Genomic DNA, 17,741 nt, shown 5'->3' with positions numbered 1-17,741 from the left:
CTCCAGTAGTAATAATGACCCCCATAGTGGCTGCAGCAGTAATAGTGACCCCCCATTGGGGTCCAAGTATTAACAGTGACCCCCATAGTGGCTGCAGTAGTAATAGTGACCCCCATAGTGGCCCCAATAGTAACAGTGACCTCCATAGTGGTCCCAGTAGTAACAGTGAACCCCATAGTGGTTCCAGTAGTAACAGTGAACCTCATAGTGGCTGCAGTACTAATAGAAACCCACATAGTGGTCCCAGTAGTAATAGTGACCCCCATAGTAGCTACAGTAGTAATAGTGACCCCCATAGTTGTCCCAGTAGTAAACAGTGACCCCTATAGTAGCTGCAGAAGTAACAGTGACCCTTATAGTGGTCCAAGTAGTAGTAGTTACCCCCATAGTGGCCCCAGTAGTAATAATGACCCCCATAGTGGCTGTAGTAGTAATAATGACCCCCATAGTAGCTGCAATAGTAACAGTGATGCCCATAGTGGTCCAAGTAGTAATAGTGACCTCCATGGTAGCCACAGTAGTAATAGTAACTCCTATAGTAGCCCCAGGGATGCTGCCTGGCAGGCCAACCCCCCTATTGGCCTCTAGCATCCCTACAAGCTTTTCACTCACCCCACCTGCAGCTGCAGCCTGGCAGCGGCTGATGAGTCTGTGACCGCTAACCTTTCACCTTGGCACAGAGGTCGGCGGTCACAAACTCTGCACTGCACCGCCAGGCTGGAGCTGCTCGCGGGAGCAGTAGAGGCAGTGCCCGCCGTGGGTCAGAGTGGAAGCCGCTGTTCCAACCCCTCTGTAGTGGCCGTTTTTGTAATTGCAAAAGCAACTCCCATTGATTTCAATTATAGCAGTTCCTGCAATTACAAACACTGGCCACTACCCAGGGGTCAGAGTAGCAGCTTCCACTCTGACCACAATGTATCCCAGAGGGTGCTGCCTAGATAACCCTTTTATTAAGCATGACCAGCGGGCTACGTAAAATGAAGCGATGAGACAGATTTGGGCCGCGGTCCTTATTTTTGACATCTGTGGTCTAAATGGTTGGACTCCATAGCATTTGTGTACTCGTTTTGAGGAGCCATGCAGTTTCTCTTTACTGTTGGCTCTTTTGTACATGGGCATATTTATTATAAGGACATGTTATTCTATCATATCAAATGATATTATTGACTTAGAGGGGTTAACACAGAATCCCTAATAGGGCTCTACAAAATGAGTTTCATAGATTAAACAGCTTTTATGGGACTAAACTATTGACGACTAGAGATGAGCGAACGTACTCGTTTCGAGTAATTACTCGATCGAGCACCGCGATTTTCGAGTACTTCCATACTCGGGCGAAAAGATTCGGGGGGCGCTGTGGGTGAGTGGGGGTAGCAGCGGGGAACAGGGGGGAGCCCTCTCTCTCTCCCTCTCCCCCCCACTCCCCGTTGCAACCCCCCACTCACCCACGGCGCCTCCCCCGAATCTTTTCGCCCGAGTACGGAAGTACTCGAAAATCGCAGCACTCGGGCGAAAAAGGGGCGTGGCCGAGTAGGTTCGCTCATCTCTATTGACGACCTATCTACAGGATAAGTTGATAATACTTGATTGGCAGGGGTCCGCCACTTGGGATCCCCGCCATCCAGCTTATTGAAGCGACTGCCACTTTAGTCCATACTAGGCACAGCACCATACAATGTATAGCAGCTATATCCCATTCACTTGAATGGGCTTGATGTCCTCTCAGGCCATATGACCAATGGACATGACTTTACATGCTTGAGTAGGGGCTGTGGTATTCACCAAAGTGCTGTGGCTTCTTTAATTAGCTGATTGGCTGGAATCAGCTGAGGATAGGTCAACAAGAATTTAGTCCCAAAAAACCCCTTTAGTAGTGCGAGTCTTCTGTAACAATCCTCATCTCTTGGCCACAGTGGTAAGTGGTTAGAGGCCATCTTTATCTGGAGGACCTGTCCTGTTGTGCATTACACACACAACCCAGTGAATTGAATGGGTATTGTGTAATGCATTGTTTCACCTCTGCTGGCGCTACATGGGAGTTGAACAACTAGGCTTATTTCACACCAGCGTTAGGGCTTCAGTCATAATTGCATCTCTCTGCTTCTTTTTTTGAAGCAGAGAAATGGAATTAAAATGAAAATAAACTTATCTGCTTTCCCTTTTTTAAAAAAATCCCATTGAAATCAATGGGGGAGAAAACGAATCCACCCATTTCCATTTTAATTCTGTTTCTCTGCTCCAAAAAAAAAAAAAAGAGCAAAGAGATGGAATTATGACAGAATCTCTAATGCTGGTGTGAAATGAGCTATGGAAGGGTTTTCTGAGACTAAGATATTGATGACCTATCCTCAGGGTTGGGACCCGCACCGATAGGCTAGCTGAAGTGAGCATTACGACATTTCACTGCATACCAGACATAGCACCGTACATTTCATAGTGGATGTGCCTGGTATAGCAGCTCAATCCCATTCAATTAAATGGTACTAAACTGCTCTTAGGCCATGTGACTGATGAATGTGATCAGAAAGGGTATCCTTTCTCCTTAAAGAGAGCACCTAGAAGGTAAATGAGGAGGCTTATAAGGCCATCCATGCTCCTCTGGGAAATATGCAAATAGGGAAGACAGAACAATACCTCTGCAGCGCCACCTATTGGAAGGCAGCATTTCTGCAAGTAAAAGTTAGAGTCTTTATAGACAAGCCTCAAAACAATGACTGGAAATTGAAAACAATAAAGGAGAAACAATACTCTTTCTGATCCACCCACGTTACAGGCCTCTCACTAGCCAAGCCAGAAACCTACTGCACACTGATGAGGGGCAAAAACTCTGAAACAGCTGTGCATGGATATTCTGGGTTGGATTTCAATTTCCAGCTAATATTATAAAGACTTGCCTATAAAGAGCCAGACTAAAACTTGTAGGAATGCTGCCTTCCAATAGGTGGCGCTGCAGAGGTATTGTTCCATCTTACCTACTTGATGAATGTGATGTCACAGGCTTTTTCAATCAGCTGATTTGAGATTTCCTGAGTCGTTGACTGCCACTGACCTGATATTAATGACAGGTCATCAATATCTTAGTCCTGGAAGCCCCCTTTAAGGCCCCCATATAGATTAGACTATAGTATTCCAGAGCCACTGGTTGGACAACTCTTATATGTGTATAGGGGTCTCCTGACTTTCGTCCAACATATGATGTCAATGAAAAGAAGGATCAGGCACATTGAATTTCAACACCTCAAACTTTTGTTCCCACCTGTAGATAAATTGCCCCCAGAAGTGTCTGGCTGCAGCTTCCTCTACTGTTCCCATGTAGAAGGCATGAATGCTAGGCCGAACCAATCGTTCATGGAGGATTCAGAAGAAATAGCTAGGTGTATGGGTGCTCCCAGACATATAATATATGATCAGTGGGGGTCCCAGCAAGGGGACATATTATGTTCTAAGGCTGCTGAATAAGACTAATCTGCATGCGGCATACAGATCCACAGCAAAAATCCAGGCTTAGAAGTGTAGATCTCTGCCGCGGTTTTGCATTAAAATCTGCAATGCAAGATTTCATTGTGAGAACATACCTTAAGGGAAAGCTGCAGAGCCCAGGGCTCGTGCTGCCACAGATTGCTAGATAGAAGCAGAGCTGATCGCCTGCCCGTGCCACTGTGTTTTCGCCTGATCGCTGGGATCGGCTGGGGCAGGACTGCGATGAGCGCTTTCGTCGGCGGTGAAGAAAATGCTGGTTGGTTAGTACAGACTCCCGTCATACGTTTACAGATTACTTCTGTACTAACCACTGAGTGCCCTCCTCAATTGAAAAGGAAATCATTGTTTGCAGCACTTGAGGGGTAATTGTTGCATAGGTCGGGGGGGATGTGTTATAAGACCGAGGCGTGATTGTGCTGCCAGGAGCGACTTGGTTCTGTGGGAGAGGAGGGGAATACTCTGTGAGCAGCTTACATTTATTGCAGTCCCTTAAAGTAAAGCAATATTGTAATTTGGAAAATACTTGTTTGTCCCTTTAGTGTTTAGGACATAACCATAGTGGCTATCCCCATCTTTCATATATGAAGCCAATCCTTCTCTTCTTTTTCAATGCCCACAGAATAACTATGGGTGTTGATTAAACAAGGTGTGAATACTTAATGTTATATTTTCTACGTGTATGCAACGTCTCATCTGGGCATATCACCCTTATTCGGGAGCCAGTATAATTATGGTGTTATCACAGTCAATTTTATGGCTATATACAAGTATGAGACTTTATTCAATTCACAAGTCCCATCATACAGGTATGAGACTTTGTTCAATCCACGAGTCTCTTAGCATCCATCAACGCGTTTCTATGACACAGCATCAGCATGTCATTTCATCAGGATGGACTGGTTGCGTACATTCACATTCGTACACCTCTTTTATTGATGTTGTGTTTTTAGGTCAATTTTACTTATAGAGCCCCAGTAGACTGCGCTGATGATGTCAGATCAGGGTTGGCGCTATAGAGCCCCATTAGACTGCACTGATAATGTCAGATCAGGGTTAGTGCGTCAAACCAGAGAAAAACGCTGATACTTTATTAAAGGCAGTCTTCTGGTTCGTTAGATCTAGGCGCTCATTACTCCTCTTGAGAACCAGCAAATATTAGGTAAATGCAAATGTCTACAATAGATGTAAGTAGACAGTCAGTGCATCAGCCCCTGCTTACTACAACTATAGCATATGCAGGCTGCTTCAGCTGAATGCACGTTTGCTCTTGCAGAAAATGAAAGCCCACATTTATGGGGTATGTAGAGTAGAACAGAACCCACATTAAAGTGGCCAGATTAGGCAAATTAGAACCGCAGTTGTGCGGTAGGAAGAAACGTAAATGTGGGCTTTTCCAGTTCTTCCTACCGCACAACTGCGGTTCTAATGAATCCTGATGAAATGACATGCTGATGCTGTGTCATAGAAACGCGTTGATGGATGCTAAGAGACTCGTGGATTGAACAAAGTCTCATACCTGTATGATGGGACTTGTGAATTGAATAAAGTCTCATACTTGTATATAGCCATAAAATTGACTGTGATAACACCATAATTATACTGGCTCCCAAATAAGGGTGATATGCCCAGATGAGACGTTGCATACACGTAGAAAATATAACATTAAGTATTCACACCTTGTTTAATCAACACCCATAGTTATTCTGTGGGCATTGAAAAAGAAGAGAAGGATTGGCTTCATATATGAAAGATGGTGATAGCCACTATGGTTATGTCCTAAACACTAAAGGGACAAACAAGTATTTTCCAAGATTTTCTTGTATAGATATGCATATGACTCTTTTTTTAATGAATATTAATAAAAATTGAAATTTTAGTATCAGTAAAGTTCTTGTCGGTGAAGAAATTGTTAAAAATTTATAAGGACTTATAGGCCACTGTGACTTTTGAATATTGTAATTTGGCCCTCGAATCAAAACAAGGATTTGCAGTGTACCAAGACCCAGAGCAGTGGCACATGGAGTAGCTACTATCTGTCCGACCACATCAGGTTTGCAGTGGGAACGGTATTCTATCTTTCAAACAATGCTAGTAGAGAAGAGCTCCATATATCATCAGATGCTGCTCACCAGCGGTAAAATGCCTCTAGTTATAGAATTGCGCAGTATGGGGAGATAGCAGCTTGAATATAGGATGTGGAAAATAGGAATCTGATCTTGTGTGTGACATCTAAGTTTCAGTATTATGTTTACTTAACTAATACTAGAGAAGACAGACACTCATAGAGTTACTTCACGGTTCACCTACTGCACCTCCTACAGATATTACAGTCAGAAACAATATTTACTGGAATAGCCGTCTTACTGACCCACAATGAGTGATACATAAGACCTAGACTTGCTTTCTCACCTTGTTTTTAAAATGTTTAAAAATTGCAAGATTTCAGAAAACTGGATGAGCCTCAAAGCGCGTAGAAACCTCAAGCCTGGAAGAGAGAAGAAACGTAGAGTTAGTGCGGTGCAGACTGTCTGTGAAACAATAGCCAAACTCCGACGTGCGAAGACCATTCTCTGTCTGGATGATCTAAAATAAGGGTAAACATAAAAGTGAGGAGACCCTATAACAAACAGTAAAATAAGCTCCCTTCCAGTGCTAGTCAACACTGACATGCTCATAACTCCCTAGGGCAGAAGGACTTGGTGTTCGTTTGCCCCCATTTCTTTGCCCCTCATCCTTGTCTGTAGGACATGGAGAGGCAATCCCTGCAGAGGTTAGCACCACATATTAAAGAGGTGTTCCCATCTCCATCAAACATGGCTGCAACTCCCACAGAAGACAATGGGAGCATTGGAAACCATGTAGTGCAGGGCTCTTGGCTCTTTTCAGCTTCCCACCACTACATTCCGGGTGGCCAGGGGCAGTGGGGGGTCCTAAGACCAGATAGGTGTTGGTTCCAAAAGTAGAACCAGCAGCTATCAGATCCATAGAATATGCCATAAAAGTCTGAGTTGGGAATATCCCTTTAAAATCAGGCTGCAGCCAACCAGGTCTGGACCTGCTCGCTCCATATGATGTAAGATGTAGTTGAAGAGTGATCAGTCAAGAAGAATAATAGTAATTTCAGTTGAACTGCCTTTTGCTTCACATCAACGCTTCACATTACAAAGCACACAGAGAAGCTATCTAGAAGGTATGAAAGTCAGTCAGACAATTTTATAAAAAAAAACGGTAATCCCCGTTACTTTCCCTTATTGGATCTCTAGATTAAATGTTTGAAACAATGACAGTACATTTCATCAAAGGTCACAGTAAAGCCTATTGTGTGTCTATCATTAGGATCCAAGCTGCAGATGACTTTTAGGTAAAGAAGATCAGAATCACAGAGTCACAGCCAAAAACAGCGCGGCACCGCATTAGCCGGAAAAATCTATGCGATAAATACTCTTGTATAAAAACAGACAAAAGAGTTATAGATGTACAACTTTTATTGGCTGGCCAGAAAAAACATATTTATAAGCTTTCAGATGTTCCTTCACCAGGCGAGCTAGGGAATGAAGTACTGCGAGAAAGGCACATGTAAAAGATGGTACACGGGGGCGCTGCACAAGACTCGGTGAGATATTCAGTATCTGCCTGATGAAGTCGTCGCTGAGCTCTGAAAATTTGCAAATATAATTTTTCTGGTTAACTCCTTAGTGACAAAGCCTGTTTGCGGCTTAATGACATTGTCACTTTAACATAGAATAATTCAGTAAAGGTTTTGCATATCCAAGTGATTCTGACATTGTTTTCTCGCCACATATTGAACTTCATTTAGGTGGTAAATATAGACCAATAGAATTTATGTATTCTAAAAGGGCCAAAATAGGGAAACTTTTGTAAAAATTATCATTTTTTTCTCATTTTCAATTGCAATATCTCAAATATGTGCAAACATACTGTGCAAATTTTTGATAACATATATATTGCCATCTGTTTACTTTATTCTGGATGCACATTTGAAAAACTTTCTTTTTTTTTAACCACTTAGGGGGACATACAAATTATCAACATTTTGAGGAACAAAATGGCACCAAGCCAAGATTGCAAAGGCTCATAGGTGTCAGAATGATAGATACCCCCACAAATGACCCTATTTTAAAAACTACACCCCTTATTGTATTCATTAAGGGGTGTCATGAGTATTTTTACCCCACAGTTTTTTTCAGGAATCAATGCAATTTAGAGGAGAAAAAATAAAATTTCATGTTTTTGGAAATAAATCATTTTAAAGACAGGATTTTTTCCATAGTGCACATTAAATTAGGATTTACACACCGAAATTGATACCCCTGTTTGTCCTATGTTCAGAAACATACCCATTGTGGCCCTAATATTATGTACTGTATGCACAATGGGGCCCAACATGAAAGGAGCAGCCAGTGGCTTTCAGAACAGAAATTTAGCTTGAAGGTATTTTAGGCCCCATAGCAAACTGGTAGAGCCCTTGAGTGGACAAACCGATAGAGAACACCCACTAATGACCCTATTTTGAAAACAAGACCCCTTAATGAATTAATGTTTATTTTGACCTCACCGTTTTTGAATTCATCTAAGCAAGGCAGAAGGAAAAAATTACGATTTACACTTTTTTGCAAATTGTGTCATTTTAAAAACAGGGTTTTTTGTACAGCACACATATGAATGAAGACTTGCACCCCAAAATAGATAGCCCTATTTGTCCTGTGTTCAGAAATATACCCATTGTGGCCCTTATCTTATGTTTTTAAGCGCAACGGAGCCGAAACCGAAAGGAGCAGCCGGTGGCTTTCAGAACAGACATTTTGCTTGAAGGAGTTTTATGTCCCATTGCACACTTGTAGAGCCCTTGAATGGCCAAAACGATGGAGAACCCCCACAATTGACCCCATTTTGAAAACTAGACCCCCTAATAAAGTCATCTAGGGGTGTACTGTGTATTTTGACCCCACAGTTTTTGAATGAATCTAAGAAAGCAGAAGGAGGGAATTACGATTTTCATTTTTTTGCAAATTGTGTCATTTTAAAAACTGTTTTTTTGTATACATATGAATGAAGACTTGCACCCCAAAATGGATACCCTCTGTTTGTCCTGTGTTCAGAAACATACCCATTGAAGGCCCAATCTGCTTACTGGACCCATGGCTAGGCCTGTAATCGAAGGAACACGCATTGGATTTCAGGGCGCAACTGAATAAATTCCAGGCCCAACTGCTCACTTGTGCGGAAAAAAAAATTATTCCCTAAAAATAACCCCCCCTCCATTTTTTGGCATTCCCTAAAACTTAGATAAAAGTAATAATGTAAACTGTGTGATATGTTCGAAGACGGTGGTAATTACAGAGGCCTGGTTGAGATGGGCACATGGGGCAATGAAACCGGGTATCCCTCCTCCTTCCATGCTTTTTGGGGGGTATTTCTTGACCTCAGTAGCAGGGATGAGGTGTTAAAAGTGGTGCTCTGTGAGGCTTTGTAAACTTGCTTAGGTGCGGAGGTCTCAAACAGAAGCCGCTCAACAAGCTGCTCCTGGAACTGCAGAAAGGCGAGTGTTCCTGGAGACTTCTTGTAAATTACGTATTCTAGGTAGTGATCTGCATAACGCCGGGCTCACACAGCCGTCTGTGGAATCCGCTTGCGGAGGCCCGCAGCGGATCCCAGCCGTGGCCCTGCGTATGACCGCTTAGTGTACTGCACATAACTGTGTGCTCACACAGGCGGTCATGTGCAGTACACATTTTTTTGTTTGTATTTCCTGCACCGTCGCTTAGCGATGACGCGGGTATTTGCAGCCTGTACACAATGTAGATTACGTATAGGCTGTGGGTATATCTGCAACCATGGAGCACAATGGGCTCTATGTTGCGGATATCCTTGGTAAAATAGAACATGCTGCATTCTGTTTTCTGCGAGTGGATTACATAATTCCAACCCACTAATGTGAGCGGAATTGTGTAATCAAATATATTTCATAGATCCGCGTTTTACCACGGATCAAACGCATGTGGAATCCGTAATTCCTATCTTTTTATCATGTGACCGGGGACCACTCTACGAGGCCACCGGTCACTGCTCCAGGCTCTTGTGACTTTTGGTTGCCGAGAGTAAGGAGATTTTAAATTTCCCGGGCTCTTCCTGGCTCCTGCGAATGTGTACAGCATTTTGCCGATAGGTGGATGCGCAGAATCCAGGTATGGTCTGTGGAGGAGGATCGAGTTGGGGTTCAAATACAGAGGCCTCCGATAAAAAGTTTCATCTCCTCTCACCGATAGCATCGGTCAGGGGAGATGAAACTTCAGCTTTTTTTAAAACTTTTATGTGATCACCATTATCCATTGGATAACGGCAATCACGTGACCAGGAACCGCTCACCGCAGCCCCCCGTAGCTCTCGGCTACTTTTTAAATCCTTGACTTTTGCGCATGCATCCGTCATTTTGCTGACATGCGCATGCGCAGAAGCCAGGGTGAGGTCTGCGGATAAAGATCCCATTGTTGGACAATTCAGTGGACCTATTTTGTCATTTCATCTCCCCTCACGGATGCAATCCGATGGATAACAGTGGTCATGTGACCAGGAACTGCATACAGCGATCCACGGTCACATCTCCCTGCACTCGGCTATCTTTGACAGCTGGGTGCAGGCAGATTTTAAATTTGCCGGGATCTCTGGCATTCTGCGCATGCGTGCCACATCGGTGAATGCGCAGAAGCCCATGGCAGGTCCAGATCGCTGAGGGACATCATGGAGGACAAGGAGTGCGTATTTCCAGCTGCCACCATGGATCTGATCCATGAGGGCAGCTGAAACTTTAAGTTTTTCTAACTTTTTTTTAAACATTTCCGTGATCTATTGGAAACGGCGCTAACGGGCCCGGGGACCAGTCACAGCGGTCCCCAGTAATATCTCCTGCCTCCTGGAGTCCGGAGCCAGGAGATTTCAAATCTCCCGGGCGATTCAGGCCTTCTGCGTGTGCCCGTGACGTCATGCGTCTGGCGCGCATGCGCAAAAGAGCGGCGTCAGGTTCTGCAGGACTATATTGCCGTGGGACATCACGGATAATGGGGGCGAGTACGCTCAGCTGCCCTCATGGATCCGATCCAAGAGGGCAGCTGAATCTTTAACTTTTTAAAACTTTTTGTTGACTTTATTGCGATCGGCGCTATCCATCGGCCCACGTGGCTTTAGTCATCAGGGGATGCATGTTTTTACGTCCCTTAGCTAGGATGTAAAAAGGCAATGGGATGTCACTAAGGCTGGGTTCACACAGGGCGGATTTGCCGCGGTTTTGCCGCGTGGAATTTCGCCGCGGCAAATCCGCCCGTGGCCGCTAATCTCGGGATTAGCCAGCCATGTGGACGAGATTTCTCAGAAATCTCGTCCACACGGGACGGCCAATCCGCTGCGGTAAGTCCGGCTGAAACCGCGGCTGCAGCCGCCGCAGCCGCGGTTTCAGAAGATGCAGCATGTCTATTTACTTTTACTTTTTTGTTTACTTTCGTAAAGTAAACCGCGCTCTCCTCTATGGGAGCGCCCGGCCGCAACGAAAAAGCGAGCGGCCGGGCCGCTTCAAAGCCGCCACGGCTTTTTCCGCGGCGGTTCTCCCCGCGGAAATCTCGCGGTTTTTGCTGCGGCCAAACCGCAAGATTTCCGACGGGAATACGCCCTGTGTGAACCCAATAAAGCGATCACTGCTATAATACTTCTATCTTTTTGAATATAAGTATTTAACAGCACATAAAGTAACAGAGAACAACGTATAAAGCATGAAGTCAGTGACAAGTGAAGTATTTCTTTCACAGTGTCAGTACGGAAAATGTATACTGAAGGGATTTCCTTATACACCGGTGGTAGACCTCCTTGGCTGCTAGTTCCTTCGCATTTTTGATGCCTGTTAGGCTGGGCTCATATGGACGTAATTCATGGACTTTGCATACTTGCTGCATGCCACCATTGGCCATGCACTATCTTGGCGTGTATGCGCACGTAATACGTGCCAAGATAGAACATGCTACATACGCATTTCATGCAATGTGTGTGAGCGGCAACATGGAAGCCTATAGCAGATTGGTACAACGTATTACACGTGCAAAACCTGCAAGCCTAATATGCTGTCACCACACGCTCATGTGAGCCCTGCCTTACTCAAGTACTTACTACAGCCCTGAATTGTGAACAACTTTGTGTTTGTCACTATGCAGTCCTCACCCACTGTGCAAACTAAAGCTCTCAGCCACAAATGTATTACTTTCTTCCTTTATTTCCATGCTTGTGAGAGGACTTATATTTTAACTGGTTCAGACACAAAAGAAAATAGATTTAAAAAGTTTCAAATTATCACTCCTGTGCAAACATCATGATCCAAGTTTTAGGAACCCAGATAATGCAGTTACATTTATTACACAGCCCCAATTCCCAAAAAGTTGGTATGCTGTTTAAAATGTAAATTTAATTCAAGTTAAAAAGAATGCACTGATATGTGAATCTCGTCTAAACATATTTTAAACACAATAGAACCTAGAACACATATCAGTAGGGGGAAGAGAGATATTTTTCCCTTTAAAAAAAAAAAAACTCATTTAGAAAATTTTGGCAGCAACACATCTCACAAAAGTTGGGATGGGGCCATGTCTACCATTGTGTAGCATCCCTTCTTCTTCTTACAACAGTCTGTTTAAGTCTGGGAAGTGAGACAAATTGCTGGAAGAGAATTGTTGTCCCATTCTTGTCTGATGTAGGATTTTAGCTGCTCCACAGTTCTGGGTCGTTTTTGCCAAACATTTGTTTCATAATGTGCCAAATGTTTTTTTATTGGTGAAAGGTCTGAATTTCAAGTGGCCAGTTCATCCACCAGACTCTTCCTCTATGAAGCCATGCTGTTATAATGAATGCAGTATGTGGTTTAGCAGTGTATTGCTGAAAATGCAAGACCTTCCCTGAAAGAGACTTTGTCTGGACGGAACAAATGTTGTCCTAAAACGACTATATACTGCTCAGCATTGATAGTGCCTTTCAGGATGCGTGAGTGCCCATGCCATAGGCACTAATACAACCCCATACATTTAGAGATTTTACTGTGCACTGAATACAAGCTGGGTTGTCCCTCTCCTCTTGGGTCCGCAGGACACGGCGTTCATCATCTCCAAAAAGAATTTCAAATTTTGATTCATCTTATCACAGAACAGTTTTCTATTTTGCCTCAGTCCATTGGAAATTAGCTTTGGCCCAGAGAAGATGCAGGCAATTCTGGATTGTGTTAATGTATGGCTGCTTCTTTGCATGACACAGCTATAACTTGCATTTGTGGATTGCATGGCGAACTGTGTTCACAGGCAATGACTTCTGGAGGTATTCCTGAGTCAATGTAGTGATTGGCATTACAGAATCATGCCTGTTTGTAATGCAGTGCCGCCTGAGGGCCCGTAGATCTCAAGCATCCAATATTGACCATCAGCATTGACCCTTGTAAGCATGAATTTCTCCAGATTCTCTGATTCTTTTGATGGTATTATGTACTGTAGATGGAGGGATATTCAAAGTCTTTGAAATTTTATGTTGAAAAACATTTTTCTGAAGTTGTTCCACAATTATTAGAGACAGCTTTTCACAGATTGGTGAACCACAGACCATTTTTGTTTCTGAGAGACCCTGCCTCTCTAACATGCACTTTTTATACACAGTCATGTGACTTAGTAAAAAATTGATCCTCCAGCTATTTTTCATTAGTACCATTTACGTTTCCAGCCTTTTGCTAACCCAGTCCCAACTTTTGTGAGATGTGTTGCTGCCATCAATTTCTAAATCAGTTAATTTTTTTAAATTAAATGGAAAAATTTCTCCCTTTCCCCCCCGGATATATTCTAGGTTCTATTGGGAATAAAATATGGTTAGATAAGATTTCCAAGTCATTGCATTCTTTTTTTCCTAACACTTATTTACATTTTACACAGTGGCCCAACTCTTTGAGAATTGGGTTTGTGTTATCAGAGGCTAGTTTTTAAGTACAAAAAACAAACATATTCCCCAATAACAGTGTTGTCTCAAATATTCATTTTAGGGCTCAGTCACACGGGCGCATCAGCATCCGTACACCGGCGCCGATGCGCCCGTGTGACTGCAGGAAGGAGACGGACGTACCTGAAGATGGCCGTCTCTCTGCAGTGCCGGAGAAAAGAACATGTGACCGGCAATGAATGCAGTCACACGGGCGCATCGGCGCCGGTGTACGGATGCCGATGCGCCCGTGCGACTGAGCCCCTAGTTATGATTTCACCCCTGCATCCTGGCTAATTAACGATTGAATATCTGATAAATATATTAAAAGAGGATTTCCTCACAAAACATAAAAATGGCAACAAATCAGCAAGGCTGAATAGGCTTCAAAATCTTGCTACAAAATGATCGCTACAATGTGAAGCCAATGTGTTTCCAATGGGTTCTTTCACATGAGTGATGTTTTGTAGCGAGATTTTGTAGTCCGTGCGAATGCAGCCTGAGAGAATGATCACATTAGTATCACAGCTTTCATTCATAGTAGAGCAATGACAACTATGCTGCATCCTTTTGCATATAAATCCCAATGAATGTTAATGCACCCAGTCACTTACAATAAGGGCCATTGGGTTTCTGGTATTTTTGACAAGAATTACTTTAGAGACTGCACTGTTCTTAGCTGGAACTACTTAATGATCAGAAGCTATTCAATGTGACAAATCTGCAGCAGGCATACGAGAGGACAGACGTATTTCCTTCATGTCATGTCCATATAAATCAGCAAATAGTACAGTAGTCACAAACAATGCAAATGTATGCAGGACTCTGTGTTGTGGGGCGGACTGTCACGTTATCTAATTCTGCATCCTTCAGACCCTCTTTCTGACTATCCTACATCAACCCAAAGCCAGATGAATGCCTGTCTGCATTACACCATATACACAGTTCAAGCACAGAACACAACACCGGCATTAGCTGACACTTACACAGATATACAAGTCCTCTGGGGGACGTTATCATGTTGCGGGAAAACCACAGCAGAAACATTATCTTTTAAAATGCATCCTGTATAAAACCACCGAGGATTATTATGGTACTCTGAATACTATGGTATTACATCATGCTGCAGCTCATGCCCCCTACTTGTAAAAATGAGCTTAAAAAGTTTTATTATTAGAAGAAAAAATGGTACATAAAATAGTATCCCTGAAAAATACAACTCGTTCCGCAAAAAACAAGAACCCTCAGACAGCGATGTTGATGGATAAGTAAGAGTTATAATTTTTTAAAAGTGGGGAGGAGAAACTAAAAATAAAAACGAAAAAAAGTCTATGTCCTTAAGGGGTTAAAGGCTCAAGCATATCACAGCATCATACAACCTTCAAGCATACGTATGCTTCTAAGGGGACCATCTTCAATTCTATACAGAGAGTTTTTACTTTTTCTTTTATTATATTATGGGGCTATTTTCACCTAGAAGCATTACTTCCAGGGGAGGAGTGTAACCAAAGCTGCACAAGGCCTTACTGTAGAGTACTGCAGCACAGAAGGAATATCCCTTATGTAACTGTGATGAGGAACACTTACCAGCATAACAGTTGGTACATTCAGTAGTGTAACAGGAAATACTGTACTTCGTAAGTGCAAATACCTCTATACCTTTCACAGGATAGACAATGACTTTCTTCCATGCCTAATGATTGGGTCTATTCTCTTCTTCATGAAAAGAAATGTATGAATTGTAGAAAGTTCACAGAAATGTGTATAATCCATAGCGGACTGAGATAAACATCTACATATTTTACATCTCATTAATACATCACTCACAGCCATATCTACAATGCAAAGTTTAATTAAATTAGCTTTCGAATAGACAATCCTTACATTAACAATGACAAGTTCTACTGATAACATATAGTTGGTTAATTCCCATTACAGCACAATGATTTTTATAGATTGCCCAAGCCATATATGATGGACAGAAGGGTCTCCTTTCTCTTCAAAACTTACCCCAATAGGAGACCTTTCTATACCAAGAGGACAAGGACTGAAGCCATCCCGGAGTTTCTCCTTTGTCGCTTCCAAAAATGCCATGCCCAGCTTTGACTCTGTAACCATTCTGGTACAAGTCTCCCAAAGATTTTTTCCGCCTGCGTGTGGTTCTATACACTTCACTTTTTGCCCCCTCAGGAGCCCGATAAACCAAAATCTTGCCTGGTATCATGTCTTAGGAATAAACCTATTCTATACAAGGAAGACAACCGGTAAAACATATGGAGCGCATCTTTCGTCTTCAGAAAGCAGAACACTCATTTAGGAATGGATAGATACAACCGGCAAAGGTTGGATGGAGGGCAACAAATCACCAGTGTCTTCCAAGGACAAAATGTGTCAGAGACCACAGAGATACATGGAGTGCTCCAGCGTGGAGAACCTAGAGGCAAACCAGTGAATGTTCCAGCAGCAGAATCCTGAACTGCACAGATTCACAACTGATCCGTCCCTGCACAAATGCTCTAAAACCTCTGATTTGCTATCAGGATATTAAAGCCTAAGCTTCTTTTGGACATTTTATGGAAGTGTGTTCTGGCTACAGCACCCCTCCCAACAGCAACATGTACCAATCCTCATAGCCAGCTGAAGAGGGTGATGATGAAGATTAGCAGCCTTTTGCATCCAACCCTGAAGAGGAGGAGGATATTACTGCAGAAGACCACATTACTGAAGCACAATTCACGTACTAAATATTCACAATAAATACCATAGTGTGGATATGATGCGTCCAGAGCTGTATACCTCTGGTCTGCTTATCTGTAGAATATACTACAGCATATCTATCTATCTATCTAGAAGCGTAGCTAAAGTCCCAGGGGCCCAGAAAATCTATAACATGGCTCTTCAACCATCCATTTCTTATATGATAGAGGGACCTTTAGGCCCCCTGAGGCTCCAGTAGTGACTGCTTCCTCAGACCCCCTATAGCTACGCCCTGTATCTATCTATCTATCTATCTATCTATCTATCTATCTATCTATCTATCTATCTATCTATCTATCTATCTATCTATCTATCTATCTATCGTATCTATGTATCTATCTACCGTATCTATCTACCTATCTATCTATCATGCTATGTAAGGTTGAAGAAAGACACATGTCCATCTAGTTCATCCTATTACCCCCTGCCTCTCCCCCAGCCCTCAATGTTACGGTAGATGATGGGAGAGATCTCTGTACTAACCCCTGATATATCTACACATAGTTATCAGAGTGCCCCCTTGTTACAGTCCTGGGTATAATAGATGATAGGAGAGATCTCTGTACTGATCCTGATATATTTATACAAATACATTAAAGTTAAAATTTAAACATTATTAGATTGCCCCTCAGCCGTATTTTTTCTCAACTACATAACCCTAATTTTGATAAACTCTCTGGGTATTGTAATCCGCCCATTCCATTTATTACTTTAGTTACCCACTCAAGCTCTGATATGTCCATACAACCTATTGCTGATATGGACTTATACAGCTAATTTCCTTGAGGTCATCCAGGATAGCATCTCTTAGAAACCCTTCAAACATTTTACCCACAATAGAAAGAAGACTTAAGGCCCATTTACACTGGACGAATGTCAGGCAAACGATGTCTGATACTGGTCCCTGTGTGTACTCGTTCCCTTGCTGTTTCTCATTTAGTCCAATTCTAGTCTGTAATATGGACCAGAATAGCACAATAGCAATTCTCTTCACATAGACAATCAGTCCGTGTGAAGAAATGCCCGTCTCAATAGCCTAATTGGTTATAATGGGTCAGTGTTCTGTCCATAAATTACACGGACATGGATATGAAATATACCTTTGTGAATGGGCCCTAAGTCTGTGTTTTTTCTCAACTACATAACCCTAATTTTGATAAACTCTCTGGGTATTGTAATCCGCCCATTCCATTTATTACTTTAGTTACCCACTCAAGCTCTGATATGTCCTTCTTGAGTACTGGTGCTAAAAACTGTACACAATATTCCATGCGTGATCTGATCAGTGACTTGTAAAGAGGAAGAACAATGTTCTCGCCATGTGTCCTCAGACCTCTTTTGATACCCCCCTATTTGCCTTGGCAGCAGCTGCCTGACACTGGTTGCTCCAGTTAAATTTACAGTTGACTAAAATCCCCAAGTCCTTTTCAATATCAGTGTTTCGCAGAGATTTTCCATTTAGTGTGTAATGGTGACATGTATCTCCTCTGCCCTTG

General features: G+C 42.8%; 1 protein-coding gene across 2 annotated transcripts in view; it reads right to left on the bottom strand.

The window, feature by feature from the left end:
* The window catches only part of KCNMA1 (potassium calcium-activated channel subfamily M alpha 1), a 466,431-nt gene that overhangs the window by 216,640 nt on the left and 232,050 nt on the right, over window positions 1-17,741 (bottom strand). For both annotated transcript variants that reach the window (XM_066600372.1, XM_066600373.1), the window contains exon 6: window positions 5,890-5,965. In XM_066600372.1, the coding sequence (XP_066456469.1) occupies window positions 5,890-5,965 (76 nt within the window). The remainder of the gene's footprint in view (window positions 1-5,889; window positions 5,966-17,741) is intronic.

This window comes from Eleutherodactylus coqui, chromosome 4 (assembly GCF_035609145.1).
Source record: "Eleutherodactylus coqui strain aEleCoq1 chromosome 4, aEleCoq1.hap1, whole genome shotgun sequence".
Classification (NCBI taxonomy): domain Eukaryota; kingdom Metazoa; phylum Chordata; class Amphibia; order Anura; family Eleutherodactylidae; genus Eleutherodactylus; species Eleutherodactylus coqui.
Note: the sequence above shows the minus strand (reverse complement) of the source record. Positions and strands in the feature narration are given on the sequence as shown.